Source organism: Salvelinus sp. IW2-2015, linkage group LG26 (genome assembly GCF_002910315.2).
Source record: "Salvelinus sp. IW2-2015 linkage group LG26, ASM291031v2, whole genome shotgun sequence".
Taxonomy (NCBI): domain Eukaryota; kingdom Metazoa; phylum Chordata; class Actinopteri; order Salmoniformes; family Salmonidae; genus Salvelinus; species Salvelinus sp. IW2-2015.
Genome location: NC_036866.1, coordinates 12746107 through 12763450, shown reverse-complemented (window position 1 = coordinate 12763450; position 17344 = coordinate 12746107). Strand labels below are relative to the sequence as shown.

The window sequence follows — 17344 nt, the reverse complement described above, 5'->3', positions numbered from 1 at the left end:
GTCAAAATGTATAATATAATGGCTATACCATATTCATAACTGGATAAAAAACAATCCCTGGTTGTGTTGAACTGTCAGAGCGAGAGAACCGAATTGATGTACCCTACCCAGATTTACAACACGTTAACTGCTCTGTGTGTCTCTCTGCAGGAGGCACACCCAGTCTGTCAGCCATGACGGGAGGTAACAACACTGCTGTGCCTACATGGCCTGTTTGAATGCACAACTTATTCCGTTGCATAAAGGACTTGGTAGTTGGGTGTTCTTACAGCGCTAGTCATTCCGGCTCTGACCAATGAGTAAGGCCAATAGGCTAGGGTGTGTCAGGTCACTCTATTGGTCTGTGTTTTTATGGATGTGACCACCCTTCCTGTCGCTGAGTTGTATTACGTGTGTGTGCCTGATTGTGTGCTTACGCTTGTGCATGTGCGTGTGTGTGCTTATTCACATGTGTGTGCGTGAGTGTACTTATAATACCAGTCAAAAGTTTGGACACACCTACTCATTCAAGGGTTTTTCTTTATTTTTACTATTTTCTACATTGTAGAATAATAGTGAAGACATCAAAACTATGAAATARCACATATGGAATCATGMAGTAACCAAAAAAAGTGTTAAACACATCAAAATATATTTTATATTTGAGATTCTTCAAAGTAGCCAACCATTGCCTTGATGACAGCTTTGCACACTCTTGGCATTCTCTCAACCAGCTTCATGAGGTAGTCACCTGGAATGCATTTCAATTAACAGGTGTGCCTTGTTAAAAGTTAATTTGTGCAATTTCTTTCCTTAATCTTTTTTAGCCAATCAGTTGTGTTGTGACAATGTAAGGTTGATATACAGAAGATAGCCCTATTTGGTAAAAGACCAAGTCCATATTGTGTCAAGAACAGCTCAAATATGCAAAGAGAAATGACAGTCCATCATTACTTTAAGACATGAAGGTCAGTCAACTTTGAAAGTTTCTTCAAGTGCAGTTGCAAAAACCATCAAGCACTATGATGAAACTGGCTCTCATGAAGACCGCCACAGGAAAGGAAGACCCAGAGTTACCTCTGCTGCAGAGGATAAGTTCATTAGAGTTACCAGCCTCAGAAATGGGCAAATAACTGAACCTCACATTGCAGCCCAAATAAATGCTTCACAGAGTTCAAGTAACAGACACATCTCAACATCAACTGTTCAGAGGAGACTGCGTGAATCAGGCCTTCATGGTCAAATTTCTACAAAGAAACCACTACTAAAGGACACCAATGATAAGAAGAGGCTGTCTTGGGCTAAGAAACACGAGCAATTGGACATTAGACCAGTGGAAATCGGTCCTTTGGTCTGATGAGTCCAAATGTAAGATTTTGGGTTCCAACCGCCGTGTCTTTGTGAGACGCAGAGTACGTGAACGGATGATCTCCGCATATGTGGTTCCCACAGTAAAGAATGGAGGAGGAGGTGTGATGGTGTGGGGGTGCTTGCTGGTGACACTGTCTGAGATTTATTTAGATTTCAAGGCACACTAAACCAGCATGGCTACCACAGAATTCTGCAGCGATATGCCATCCCATCTGGTTTGGGCTTAGTGGGACTATCATTTGTTTTTCAACAAGACAATGATTCAACACCCCTCCAGGCTGTGTAAGAGCTATTTGACCATGAGAGTGATGGAGTGCTGCATCAGATGACCCGGCCTCCACAATCACCCAACCTCAACCCAAATGAGGTGGTTTGGGATGAGAGTGCAAAGCTGTCATGAAGACAAAGGGTGGCTACTTTGAAGAATCTCAAATATATATTTTTTTGTTTAACACTTTTTTGCTTACTACATGATTCCATATGTGTTATTTCAAAGTTTTGATGTCTTCACTATTATTCTACAATGTAGAAAATAGTAAAAATAAAGAAAAATTCTGGAATGAGTAGGTGTGTCCAAACTTTTGACTGGTACTATACATTGAACGTGTGTGTACTTACGTTGCACATCTGTGTGTGTGTGTGTAGGACCCAGGAGGAGGTGCGTGAGGAGGAGCAGCAGACCATCACGGTGGAGGTGGAGGTGAAGAGACATGACAGCGAGCCCATCATCACGGCCCCACAGCCATCTCCAGAGATCAGGTACACAGCCTCAACCTTACTCTACAAAGATCAAGATGTATTACACAAATCCCTGAGAGCAGGCTCAACTCTACTGAGCAGCACACCCAGTATCCAACACACTGAAACCAGAGCCATGCATTTACAGAGTTATTAACATTTCAACGGGTATCATGTTGGTATACTTAACATACTTGTCAGTGCTCACTGTAACTCTGGGAATCCCAAGTATAAAGTCAAGTGTTTCAGATCCTACCTCTGATGGGGCTGCTCTTACCCCAATAGGAACCCGGGCCGCTGCTGCTACGGCACTTTTTACTAAAACTAACCTGAAAACGTCTCACCTGGGACAGGCTAACACCTAGGTTATCTAACCCTCCGCTCTGGGAAGTGGGGCAGCCATGTTACCATTTGACTGTGATATTAAGTCCCCACCTTACACCTCACTCTAGGTCCCATTTGGTTATTGGGGTGGCTGTGGCCTGTAGCTATGCTGTTAAGTCCCTTGTTATGTACAGATCATCGCTGCCTCTGGATGTTCTCTGGAGAAGCCATCTAATTAGGTTAAGAGAGTGGAGTAGAGTGAGACAGACAGACAGGGTATTAGGTTGAGACCACAGTGACTGTGAAAGGGTGAGACCACAGTGACTGTAAACGGGTGAGACAGGCAGACAGGGTAATAGGGTGAGAACACAGTGACTGTAAAAGGGTGAGACAAGCAGACAGGGTAGTAGGGTGAGACCACAGTGACTGTAAAAGGGTGAGACAGGCAAACAGGGTAGTAGGGTGAGACCACAGTGACTGGAAAAGGGTGAGACAGACAAGACAGGCAGGGTAGTAGGGTGAGACCACAGTGACTGTAAAAGAGTGAAACAGAAAGACAGGAGTGCATGGGGAAAGTTATGGAGTGGCTGGGCAGTGGAACTATGTCAGATGGGTCTGGGGGGGTTGAGAACAAGTTAGACATATGGCCTCGGGGAGCTGGGTGGGGTAGTAGGGGAAGGGTGGAGGGGACGGGGTAGACAGGGGACTGGGGAATTAGCCACCTGGAGACCCTGCTCCTCAAAGCTGCCTCAGACTCACCTACTTGGTGAGAGCAAGAGAAAAAAAGAGAGGGAGAGAGGTAGAAAGAGAGTTTAGGTCCCCATGGCAACTACAACACCAGCCCCTCACCCCCATTAAATACTTATTTCCCAACAAACAGGTCCTTCTCCGAGTCTGAGATGCTGTCACTGCTCTTTAGGAATGCCAGGCTTCACATTTCTTTTTGTCTTTTTTTTTACCCCCCCAATTTCGTGGTATCCAATTGTTAGTAGTTAATGTCTTGTCTCATCCGTACGGGCTCGGGAGAGATGAAGGTTGAGAGCCATGCGTACTCCGAAACACAACCCAACCAAGCCGCACTGCTTCTTAACACAGTGCATCCAACCCGGAAGCCAGCCGCACCAATGTGTCGGAGGAAACACCGTACACCTAGCGACCTGGTCAGCGTGCACTGTGCCCGGCCCACCACAGGAGTCGCTAGTGCGCAATGAGACAAGGATATCCCTACCGGCCAAACCCTCCCTAACCCGGACGACGCTAGGCCAATTGTGCGTCGCCCCATGGACCTCCCGGTCGCGGCCGGCTGCGACAGAGCCTGGGCTCGAACCCAGAGTCTCTGGTGGCACAGCTAGCACTGCGATGCAGTGCCTTAGACCACTGCGCCACCAGGGAGCAGGCTTCACATTTCTGTCTCTCTATCTAAACACACAAGCTGAGAAAGCAATCTGGGATAAGCTTAAGTCATTCCTAGTAGTTAATGATCTGGGTCTGGACAATAGAGGGATTGTGGTGGCACTGTGCCATCTGGTAGTGTAAGTCTTGGTTAGTGGCCTCTCTGTTCCCATTGATCTAATCAGTCAGTCTCAGCTCTGCCTGTCTGGGCTGGTTTCAGAGAGAGAAGAAGTGGAGAGAGAAGAAGAGGGAGAAGGAGAGAGAGAATGTGTGTGTGTGTGTGTGTGTGTGTGTGTGTGTGTGTGTGTGTGTGTGTGTGTGTGTGTGTGTGTGTGTGTGTGTGTGTGTGTGTGTGTGTGTGTGTGTGTGTGTGTGTGTGTGTGTGTGTGTGTGTGTGTGTGTGTGTGTGTGTGTGACTGACCCCCCCTTTATCTTCTCAGTGAGGTACCAGAGGTAGCTGAGGCTTCTGCTGCTGTTGTTACCCCACCCTCCACCTCTCCCCCGACCCCTGATGCTCCTGAGGCCCCTGCTGAAGCCTCTGCTGCTGATACCTCTGACCCGGAGACCCCTGCTGAGGCCCCTGCCAGTTCCAAGGTGGTGGTGGTGGAGGCTGAGCGGGACCGCCGGGGCAGCATGGTGTCAGGGTCCGGCTGCACCAGCCAAGCCTCCCAGGACGACGAGGATGACGTAACAATCACAGACATCTACTTTGTAAGTTGTGCTTTCATTGGCACAACATACATGCACACACACCTGGGTCGTATTCCTTAGGAAAACGTTTTAAAACCTTTTGTAACAAAAAATAAAACCTGTTTCAATTTGTTTTCATCCATTTAGTGCCTAATGAATAGGACCCTGGGCACACAAGGCACAGTTATGATGGATACTAAATACCAACTGCTACCATGTCTATAGGCATACAGCTCAGTTACAACATACAGTATACTACAGTATCCTAGCTGCTAAATATCTCCTAGGTTTAAATCTACGTCAGTCGGTAGGCATACAGCAGAACATGAAACAGACAACAGCAGACACTAGACTATACACAGCTAGCTCCCATCATTTCCATTGGCCATCATTTCCATTTTTGATTTGTTAAATATTGTTTGTCCATGTGTGTGTAACTTATCATTGCCACCCGTAATGCAGATGGTCAGTGTGTGTTATTAGTGTTGGGTCATGGGAGGGTGTGTGAGTCTCAGATTTGGATGCTGTCATGCCTTTCTACAGAAGCGTTGACAGTAGGAATCCAGAGGGAGCAGAGAGAGAGAGTGAGGTGAGACACCTGCATGGGCGTGTGTTATACCAGAAGACACCACAGTGGGTTGAAGTGTTCAGACTGGGTTGGAGTGTTCAGACTGGGTTGGAGTGTTCAGAATGTTCTGGGGTGTTCAGTGTGGGTTGGATTGCAGTGTTCAGAATGTTCTGGGGTGTTCAGAGTGGGTTGGGGTGGGTTGTGGTGGAGTGTTCAGAATGTTCTGGGGTGTTCAGTGTGGGTTGGATTGCAGTGTTCAGAATGTTCTGGGGTGGTCAGAGTGGGTTGGGGTGGGTTGTGGTGGAGTGTTCAGAATGTTCTGGGGTGGTCAGAGTGGGGTGGGTTGTGGTGGAGTGTTCAGAATGTTCTGGGGTGTTCAGAGTGGGTTGGGGTGGAGTGTTAAGACTGGGATTTGAGGTGTTTAAGGGTTAATTTAGTCAGTCCATCTCCCTAGCTTCACTTCTGCTTTGTCCTAAGCACTTTATGTCATCTCAATCTGGCACTAAACATAATTGAATGTGGGCCCAGACAAATAGGACAGTACTTCAGGCTATGACATCAGCAGATAGTGAAGTTGAGTTATTCTCTCTTTTGTTCAAACATCTCTCTTAACTGCATGGCCCTTGTCCTCCTGAACAGATTACTTCTCTTCAGACAGCCTGACTTTGATCTGACATCTCTCTTAACTGCATGGCCCTTGTCCTCCTGAACAGATTACTTCTCTTCAGACAGCCTGACTTTGATCTGACATCTCTCTTAACTGCATGGCCCTTGTCCTCCTGAACAGATTACTTCTCTTCAGACAGCCTGACTTTGATCTGACAGGTGTTATTGTAGAAGTCTGGGCTCTACGACACTGAGTTCGGAGCCAGAGCCATGCATTGATGTACGAGTCTGTGGTGAGAAGTCCAGATAGGAAAGTTTCCTCTGGCGTTACTCTGACGGGTGGACAGTCTCCTGCAATGAAACACCTCACACTGTGACCCTGGAGGCTCTGAGGGTCAGTAGGTCTGTCTGTCTGAGAGCTCTTAGTCATCGGATGACCATCTCAACTCACCAGACCTGCTCTGCCTCTCTGCAGTTCCGGAGAAACAGAGAGGCAACGCTTTTAGACAACCACTATCACCACTGTGTCTCTCTGTATCCATGCACCTGTGGTCATTTAGCCAGCCGAAGACACGTATTAGGTCATATAACATTCTAAATTGAATTCTAATAGCGTTCTAATTTAGTGCTTCTAAACGGTTTCATTTTCTGGGTTGTATGGTTGTGTCATCTCATGTGTAAAGCAATCTCAAAGCGAGTACCAGTAAACTGCATGAAAAGATGATTGTCTTCTGGGATTTGACTGGTCAAAGTAGACATGACTCTTCATCAGAACAATGTGTGGGATATTGTACCAGTCCTGAGAGACGGAGCGCATATTACTTTGAGAGGTCATGGAGAGAGGGCTGAAGTGATTGTTCTTGTCAGAGCAGGCCCAGGGGAGATGGCAGAGAAGCACTTCACCAGCTCCTGTTGAGTGGCTACAGCCTGAATTATTCATTTATCATCAGCAGTCACCACCTCCCTTTTACACTCATTCTCTCTGTTTCTGTCTCACCCTCTCGCTCTGTCTTTCACTCTGTTACTCTGTCTCCTTCCTATCCCTCGCTCTGTTTCCCTTATCTTCCTCTCTCCTTCACGCCATCTCTCTCCCTCTCTTTCACACTCCCTCTCTCTTCTGATTTATCTGTTTAAGCTGTGACAGAGGCTCAGGGTGGTGAGAGGAAGGAGAAAGGGGGGGTGAGAGGAGAAGGAGGGCACCAGACCTGTAAATCCATTCATCATCATGCCTGATTCACATTTCATTTGTTCACCCTTCACCATCACAGTCAAAACAGCAACCGTCTCTTCTATGAACCTTTCATTTCCATCCATGTTCCATCTTCGTCTCATCTGTCTGTCCTCCATCCCTTTCACCCCTCTGTTCTCCCCCATCTCTCTCTCCCTCCTCTCTCTTTCTTCTTTCTCTCTCCATCCCCCTTCTCTCTGGGCGTGTGCTGTCAGCTTGCAGACGGGAGAACCTGGGTGTTCTCTCCTGTCCTGTCGGAGGAGAAAGCTCCAGCTGCAGTGTAAGTTAGTAGGACTCTCTATGGCTCCCAGCTCATAGTCCCAAGCTCTCGTAGTAGGCAACTATCTGCATTTTTGTCAAAAAATGTTATTGACATAGCCTTGTTCTGTTCAATGCTCTCTACCTATATAGTACTCTGAATGCCCCAGTTCATGGTTTTAAGTTCAAAAGAATACAAGATAAAAATTGCTGACACCATTCAAACCAATGAGGGTTCGGAACTTTAAAGCCAAATATCTCAGAATCATCTTTTTGCAGATAGAACCTTATAGTCCCAAGCTCTCTTGTCTAGTCAATGCTTCAGTCAGTAGCACATGTTTATAAGGATATCAATGGCATATAGCTGTGGATGGAGTTGTTGTAGCTTAGTCCTCCAGTCTGCTTACTTAGAGTCTTAGTGCTGTATCTGTAGCGATTCTTCAGTTGATCCTCAGACTTTGAAATAGACGGATCCGAATGAAAAGACATGCACAAGATCTCACACAAATGACTTATAAACTGACTTCACTTGACAAGCATCTTTTCTCAGAGGATGCTTTCTGGTGCCTTGATGCGAATGAGGCCATGACACATTACATGCTTTACCTATTGTTACAGATCATTTTTATTTCATGTGTTTTATATCATTTGAACAAAAAGGGACTTGGCCTTTTTTGTTAAGCTTCAGTCTGCAATCTGGAAATCTGTTCAATAGTCATTTCAAATCTTTATATAATTTTGTTGTTTTTCTTAAAGCAGACTGTAGCTTTAACGTTATTCATCCACCTCATCCTCCGCTTGGGGTTTGTTCCTCTTCATGTTGAATCAAATCAAACGGCTGGAGAAGACTCTCCCTGTAGAGAGAGAGGGGGAGTGATGGGGCAGGAAAGGAGGAGAAAGAAGGGATGAGGTGGCTGAGTTATAGGAGGAGGCTCTTAGCTTCTCATTTGAGGCCATCTGTCTCTCTCCTCCCGCTCCCACTCCCTGTCTATCCCACCTCTTTCCTCTCTCTCTCCTCTCTCTTCTCTCTCTCTCTCTCTCTCTCTCTCTCTCTCTCTCTCTCCTCTCTCTCTCTCTCTCTCTCTCTCTCTCTCTCTCTCTCTCTCTCTCTCTCTCTCTTTTCCTTTTCCCTTTTCCTCTCCTTTCATTTTCTTTCCTCCAAGACAAAATTTAGTTCTTTTTCTTTCACAGGGATTTTTCTTTTTCTCCTCTGTCTCTACCTGAGTGGCTTCAGAGACAGAGCAGCACTGAGGTGCTGTCCTGGCCAAACACTTAATGCACATAATAATAAATGCAAGGCACAGAGCACTTTTCTTTATTGAGAATGAAGGGGGGAAGATGCTTTGAGAGAAGATGTCCTTTTGGTTGATGGCAGTGCTGGCACCCTCGCTTTCCACCCGTCGCCAACCACCCACTCCCACCCTGTTTTCTGGCTGATGCATACTGTAGATTCATCCTTTTTCCTTGTCCACTTCACCTTGGCTGTTGAGATTGATGAGGGGTTAATCAAATAGAAATAGCATAGTCATAGAAAGCCATTCTTAGGCACATGATACATACCAGCCAGCATGAAAACTGAAGATTTTTGACAGTGATAGCAGGAAATAGGAAAAGACTAACGTTCTTTTGAAGGAAATGTTAATATTTCATTACACTAACCCTCTACACTGTGTTCTGTTCAAATAGGATTTCCCTATTTCCCCTGCAGTTAGGCTAATCTATATTCCAAGCTCACACTTTCTGTCCTGGCATTTCCTCCTTTGGCATTTCTAATTTTATTTAATTTTCCTGGCCTGCCTTGTCCTGTCTATCTCTCTTGCCTGCCTCTGCTTCTCTGTGTGCGTCCAATGGCCCCCGCTCTCTCCCTCTCTCTGACGCCCTCTGCTGTGTCGGTTGTGCACCGACAGCCCCCAGAGGACAGGACCTGGGTGTACTCCCCTCTGCACTATGGCAGTGAGTCTAATAACTTGCCGGATGGGGAGGAGAGCGAGACAGTAAGTAGTGAGAATTACACCTCCAGTACAGTGTGTGTATGGACCGGCCCACCCGTCGTGCCCACTGAATATGGCCGTGCCAGTAACAACCATTTGGTTCCCTCTCCGTTCACCATGCAACCCCCAACTCTCACTGCATGCTGCTCAGTTGTTTCACTGTGCTGCCTCGGAATCATACTCTCGGTCTGTAGGCCTGGCTGGCTGGTTGCATGTAGTTTGGTAACTTGGCACATGTCTCCTTCACCTCATGGCTCATGCATCACCATTATCAGATCCCAGACCCGCACACCTACTGTTGCCAATATCACTAGTTTTTTTCTGACACAACTGACCAACATACAGTTTAAGCCTGTGCTTTGACATATACAGTAAAAAGCAGTTGGTCAGGTGAATGGCAAATAAGTAAAGCAAATAAATAGCTATTACATTTGATTTGTACAGTTCCTCTCTGAAACGCAATAATGTGTTTTCTTCCAGGAAAATAGGCACGTTTCTCGACATATACATTGACTTTGAGAAGGGATTGCGTGATGATTATTTTAGCAACCGCGTGATGCAACATGACAACTTGAACGCAATTGGTCGACAGTCTGCTCGGTGGGGCATTATATGTTAATTTTTTCATTGGATTCCTATCTCTTTTGTATAATATCTCTGACAACGGAACCATGCAATGCACCTTGGACTAAAGAGGCAGACAAATAGGAAAAATGTGCTAGACCGTCCATTAAATGACACATTTCTCGAGGTAGGAATATCGCAAAAATATGATCAATGGCTTATTCGGGAGAAGATCTCCTCCCGAGGTATGATATCAGCCAGTATTAAAATATGACATGTATGATAGACGTTTTCGCGATGTAAAAGTAGTTTTCCTATTAACTTCCATTGTAATGAGAGACTTTATCACAGTGCGACGTCATACCGGCCAAATGTATGCCTGCTTGAAGGCCAATAACGCACAAATATAGCCCCCCCCCCCCCAATAAATGCTTTATTGTAATGGTGAGAGGGTTAGCATGTCTTGGTATGATATTTGTGCGTCTAACTTTCTCACTCATCATTATTCACGATTCATTTAGGACTATCCATACTCATGGTAGCATCCACATTAATGTACAGTCGTGGCCAAAAGTTTTGAGAATGACACAAATATACATTTTCACAAAGTCTGCTGTCTCAGTTTGTATGATGGAAATTTGCCTATACTCCAGAATGTTATGAAGAGTGAACAGATGAATTGCAATTAATTGCAAAGTCCCTCTTTGCCATACAAATGAACTGAATCCCCCCCCAAAAAAATCCACTGCATTTCAGCCCTGCCACAAAAGGACCAGCTGACATCATGTCAGTGATTCTCTCGTTGACACAGGTGTGAGTGTTGACCAGGACAAGGCTGGAGATCACTCTGTCATGCTGACTGAGTTCGAATAACAGACTGGAAGCTTCAAAAGGAGGGTGGTGATTGGAATCATTGTTCTTCCTCTGTCAACCATGGTTACCTGCAAGGAAAACACGTGCTGTCATCATTGCTTTGCACCAAAAAGGGCTTCACAGGCAAGGATATTGCTGCCAGAAGAGTGCATCTAAATCAACCATTTATCGGATCATCAAGAACTTCAAGGAGAGCAGTTCAATTGTTGTGAAGAAGGCTTCAGGGCGCCCAAGAAAGTCCAGCAAGCGCCAGGAACGTCTCCTAAAGTTGATTCAGCTGTGGGATCGGGGACCACCAGTACAGAGCTTGCTCAGGAATGGCTGCAGGCAGGTGTGAGTGCACCTGCACGCACAGTGATGTGTAGACTTTTGGAGGATGGCCTGATGTCAAGAAGGGCAGCAAAGAAGCCACTCTCTCCAGGAAAAACATCAGGGACAGACTGATATTCTGCAAAAGGTACAGGGATTGGACTGCTAAGGACTGGGTAAAGTCATTTTCTCAGATGAATCCCCTTTCCGATTGTTTGGGGCATCTGGATTAAAAGCTTGTCCGGAGAAGACAAGGTGAACGCTACCATGAGTCCTGTGTCATGCCAACAGTAAAGCATCCTGAGACCATTCATGTGTGGGGTTGCTTCTCAGCCAAGGGAGTGGGCTCACTCACATTTTGCCTAAGAACACAGCCAATGAATAAAGAATGGTACCAACACATCCTCCGAGAGCATCTTCTCCCAACCATCCAGGAACAGTTTGGTGACGAACAATGCCTATTCCAGCATGATGGAGCACATTGCCATAAGGCAAAAGTGATAACTAAGTGGCTTGGGGAACAAAACATCGATATTTTGGGTCSATGGCCAGGAAACTCCCCAGACCTTAATCCCATTGAGAACTTGTGGTCAATCCTCAAGAGGCGGGTGGACAAACAAAAACCCACAAATTCTGACAAACAAGCATTGATTATGCAAGAATGGGCTGCCATCAGTTAGGATGTGGCCCAGAAGTTAATTGACAGCATGCCAGGGCGGATTGCAGAGGTCTTGAAAAAGAAGGGTCAACTCTGCAAATATTGACTCTTTGCATCAACTTCATGTAATTGTCAATAAAAGCCTTTGATGCTTATGAAATGCTTGTAATTATACTTCAGTATTCCATAGTAACATCTGACAAAAATATCTAAAGACACTGAAGCAGCAAACTTTGTGGAAATTAATATTTGTGTCATTCTCAAAACTTTTGGCCACGACTGTAGAAGTGTTTAGAAACATATTATATTATTATTTACAATAAAAGTAACTCAAAAGACACAATACATTATTTAACCTTTCATTTCCAATGAGAACAAAACAATCTGAAACAACCAAAACAAACAGCAAATTGTAACGGCGTTCCTCCTCCTCTTCATCCGAAGAGGAGGAGCAGGGATTGAACCAAGGTGCAGCGCGTTGAAATGACATACTGAAGTTTATTTAACAAGAACAAAACGAACTATACTTGGAATGATACAAAATAACAAAAACGAATGTAGACAGACTAGAACGACGAACTTACATGAAACATGAAGAACGAACGAACAAGTACTTACTACAAAACAAAACGACGAACGAACGAAACAGTCCCGTATGGTGAAAACATATACACAGACACAGGAGACAACCACCCACAAACAAACAGTGTGAACAGCTAACCTATATATGGTTCTCAATCAGAAGACAACGTCAAACACCTGTCTCTGATTGAGAACCATATAAGGCTGATTACAATAGACCTAAACATAGAAACACAAAACATAGAAATGCCCACCCAAACTCACGTCCTGACCAACAAAACATACAAAACTAACAGAAAACAGGTCAGGAACGTGACACAAATGCATCCAACAAGTTTGTAGAACCACATTGCATTCTCGGGAATATGGAATCAAATACTACATTTTTGACTACTTTAGTACACATACAGTGCCTTCATAAAGTATTTATAACCGTTGACTTATTCCACATTTTATTTTGTTACAGCCTGAATTTAAAATAGATTACATTTGGATTTTTTTGTCAATGGCCGACACACAATACCCCATAATGTCAAAGTGGATTTACAAATAATTTAAAAAACTGAAATGTCTTTAGTCAATAAGTATTCAACCCCTTTGTTATGGCAAGCCTTAATAAGTTCAGGAGTAAAAATGTGAATAACAAGTCACATAAATTGCATGGACTCACTCTGTGTGCAATAWTATTGTTTAACATGATTTTTTAATGACTGACTCATCTCTGTACCCCACACATTTTTTCTAACCTTTATTTAACTRGGCAAGTCAGTTAAGAACAAATTCTTATTTTCAATGACGGCCTAGGAGCAGTGGGTTAACTGCCTTGTTCAGGGGCTTGTCAGCTCGGGGATTCGATCTTGCAACCTCTCGGTTACTAGTCCAATGTTCTAACCACTAGGCTACCTGCCGCCTTAACCGATGCTGGTACAAACCGATGCCGGTAMGTACAGTGCATTCGGAAAATATTCAGACCCCTTGACTTTTTCCACATTTTGTTACGTTACAGCCTTATTCTTCATCAATCTACACACAATATGGCGCCGGAGGAGCTGGCTGCCATTTTTTTGGGCTCCAAACCAATTGTGCGATTTTTGTGGGGTTTTTTGCATTTTGTGTAACTTATTTTGTACATAATGTTTCTGCCACCGTCTCTTATGACCGAAAAGAGCTTCTGGATATTAAAACAGCGATTACTCACCTCGTACTGGACAAATATTTTTTCTTTAACGATTCGAATGCAAAGGATTTACTCAAGATACCGGATCAGGCCCAAATCCCCATCATTCACATGAAGAAAAGACTCCGATACAGGGGACGCAGGTCCAGGTGCCTTGTGGGAATTCGTCAGCGAGTGGGTAACCCGCCTCTACCATCCGTCCTATTGGCTAGCGTAGAATCATTGGATAATAAACTGGATGKGTTCCGATCAAGACTATACTTCCAACGGGTCATTATAAACTGTCATATCTTATGTTTCACCGAGTCATGGCTGAACGACAACATGGATAACATACAGCTGGCTGGGTTTTCGGTGCAACGGCAGGACAGAACAGCGGCCTCCGGTAAGACAAGAGGTGGTGATCTGTGTCTATTTGTCAGTAACAGTTGGTGTGCAAAATCTAATATTAAAACTTCTTGCCACACGGATCACTTTTACGGGATCATTTTCGTAAACAACCGCTGAATAGGCAGCGCGCCAAACTCTAAAATAATACAAAAAATATTTATAATCATGGAATCACAAGTGAAATATACCAAAACACAGCTTAGCTTGTTGTTAATCCACCTATCGTGTCAGATTTTGAAAATATGCTTTACAGCGAAAGCAATCCAAGCGTTTGTGAGAATCGATCATATTTCAACCAGACGGTAAACTGTTMAATTCTACAGAGATAGAAAATGTCGAGCCAAATCTCTCCTGCGCAGGAAACAAAGGACACCTGGTCATCCACTGACGCGTTTTGATATATCTCACTCATTTTTCTAAATAAAAGCCTGAAACTCAGCCTAGTCACAGCCTGAGGAAGCCATTGGAAAATAAATATGGTTGATACGCCTTTAAATGGAGGGGCAAGCAATGGAACAAGGATTTAATTTTTTTAAGCACTTCCGGGTTGGAGTTCCTCAGGTTATCGCCTGGAAAATCAGTTCTGTTATACTCACAGACAATATTTTGACGGTTTTGGAAACTTTAGAGTGTTTTCTATCCTAATTAGTCAATTATATGCATATTCTAATATCTGAGCCTGAGAAAAAGTCTGTTTATCTTGGGAACGTTTTTTTTTCAAATATAAAAATTCTGCCCCCTAGCTTCAAGAGGTTTTAAGGAAGTCTCGAGGTTTTGCTCGCCTGAGGTAGAGTGCCAGCATCGGTTTGTGGTGGTAAATAGACAGCTACGAAGAATATAGATGAACTCTCTTGGTAGATAGTGTGGTCTACAGCTTATCATGAGATACTCTACCTCAGGCGAGCAAAACCTCATCTCATGATAAGCTGTAGACCACACTATCTACCAAGAGAGTTCATCTATATTTTTTGTCAAACAAGAAAATGCTCATCCAGAGGCRGCTCTCCTAGAGGCCGGGGATTTTAATGCAGGGAAACTTAAATCCATTTTACCTAATTTCTACCTACATGTGCAACCAGAGAAAAAAATTACTTTAGATCACCTTTACTCCACACACAGAGACGCGTATCCGACCATAATTATATCCTGATTCCTGCTTACAAGCAAAAACTAAAGCAGGAAGCACCAGTGACTCGCTCAATACGGAAGTGGTCAGATGATGCAGAGGCTAAGCTACAGGACTGTTTTGCTAGCACAGACTGGAGTATACCACATCAGTCACCGGCTTCATCAATAAGTGCATCGATGACGTTGTCCCCACAGTGACCTATGTACATACCCCAACCAGAAGCCATGGATTACAGGCAACATCCACACTGAGCTAAAGGGTAGAGCTGCCGCTTTCAAGAAGCAGGACTCTAACGAACCATTAAACAGGCAAAGCGTAAATACAGGACTAAGATGAAATYCTACTACACCGGCTCGGATGCTCATCGGATGTGGCAGGGCTTGCAAACTATTACAGACTACAAAGGGAAGCCCAGCCACGAGCTGCCCAGTGACACAAGCCTACCAGACAAGCTAAATTACTTCTATGCACGATTCGATGCAAGCAACACTAAAGCATGCATGAGAGCACCAGCTGTTCCCAACGACTGGATGATCACGCTTGCCGTAGCCGATGTGAGTAAGACATTTAAACAGATCAACATTCACAAGGCCGACGGATTACCAGGACGTTTACTCCGAGCATGTGCTGACCAACTAACATGTGTCTTCACTGACATTTTTAAGCTGTCCCTGGCCGAGTCTGTAATACCTACATGTTTCAAGCAGACCACCATAGTCCCTGTGCCCGAGAACACCAAGGTAATCTGCCTAAATGACTACCGACCCATAGCACTCATGTCTGTAGCCATAAAGTGCTTTGAAACGCTGGTCATGGCTCACATCAACACCATCATCCCAGAAACCCTAGACCCACTCCAATTTTCATACCGTCCCAACAGATCCACAGATGACGCAATCTCTATTGCACTCCACACTGCCCTTTCCCACCTGGACAAAAGGAACACCTACGTGAGAATGCTGTGCAGTGACTACAGCTCAGCATTCAACACCATAGTGCCCTCAAAGCTCATCACGAAGCTAAGGACCCTGGGACAAAACATCTCCCTCTGCAACTGGATCCTGGACTTCCTGATGGGCCGCCCCAGGTGGTAAGGGTAGGCAACAACACATGCTGATCCTCATTGCCATGCTGATCCTCAACACAGGGGCCCCTCAGGGGTACGTGCTTAGTCCCCTCCTGTACTCCCTGTTCACCCATGACTGCGTGGCCAAGCACGACTCCAACACCATCATCCAGTTTCCCGACGACACAACGGTGGTAGGCCTGATCACCGACAACGATGAGACAACCTATGGGGAGGAGGTCAGAGACCTGACAGTGTGGTGCCAGGACAACAACCTCTCCCTCTATGTGATCAAGACAAAGGAGATGATCGTGGACTACAGGAAAAGGAGGGCAGAGCACGCCCCAATTCACATCGACAGGGTTGTAGTGGAGCAGGTTGAGAGCTTCAAGTTCCTTGGTGTCCACATCACCAAAAAACAATCATGGTCCAAACACACCAAGACAGTTTTGAGGAGGGCACGACAAAGCCTATTCAGGAAACTAAAAAGTTTTGGCATGGGTGCTCAGATCCTCAAAAGGATCTACAGCTGCAACATCGAGAGCATCCTGACTGGTTGCATCACTGCCTGGTACTGCAACTGCTCGGCCTCCGACCGCAAGGCACTACAGAAAGTAGTGCGTACGGCCCAGTACATCACTGGGGCTAAGCAGCCTGCCATCCAGGACCTCTACACCAGGCGGTGTCAGAGGAAGGCCCAAAAACCCACCCCAGTCATAGACTGTTCTCTCTACTACCGCATGGCAAGCGGTACCGGAGCGCCAAGTCTACGACCAAAAGGCTTCTCAACAGTTTTTAACCCCAAGCAATAAGACTCCTGAACAGGTAATCAAATGGCTACCCGGACTATTTGCATTGTGCCCCCACGCCGCCCCCAAACCTCTTTTACGCTACTGCTACTCTCTGTCACTTTAATCATAACTACATGTACATACTACCTCAATTAGTACGACTAACCGGTGCCTGTATATAGCCTCGCTACTGTTATAGCCTCGCTACTGTATATAGCCTCACTACTGTTATTATTCACTGTCTTTTTACTGTTGTTTTTTTCCCTTACATATCTATTGTTCACCTAATACCTATTTGTTACTTAAAAATTGCACTGTTGGTTAGGGCGGTAAGTAAGCATTTCACTGTTGTATTCGCGCACGTGACAAATACACTTTGATTTGATTTTAGTCCGGGGTATTTTAAGAAATCTAAGCTGCAGTAGTAGTAGAAGCTCAGAGCTGTAGCAGGCTGGTTGACCTCCGTCAAAGTCCACTGCACTGGTTTACGGCAAGAAGGAAGTAGCTGTGAATGGAGATGTCATCCTCACCCTGGCCCATTATTTCCCATAGAGAAGACACATACATCACACACACACACACACACACACACAACTGTACTTCCACCTCACCATGAGACAGGAGCTGCCAGCAGAATAAGTGGAAGCAGAGCCTGTGGGA

General features: G+C 45.0%; 1 protein-coding gene across 1 annotated transcript in view; it reads left to right on the top strand.

Annotated features, from left to right (window-relative positions):
- Nucleotides 1-17344, top strand: part of LOC111952550 (phosphatidylinositol 4-phosphate 5-kinase type-1 gamma-like) — a 78780-nt gene that overhangs the window by 59234 nt on the left and 2202 nt on the right. The window contains exons 14-17 of the mRNA XM_023971357.2: nt 151-183; nt 1996-2109; nt 4245-4515; nt 9062-9148. Coding sequence (XP_023827125.1) covers nt 151-183; nt 1996-2109; nt 4245-4515; nt 9062-9148 — 505 coding nt within the window. The remainder of the gene's footprint in view (nt 1-150; nt 184-1995; nt 2110-4244; nt 4516-9061; nt 9149-17344) is intronic.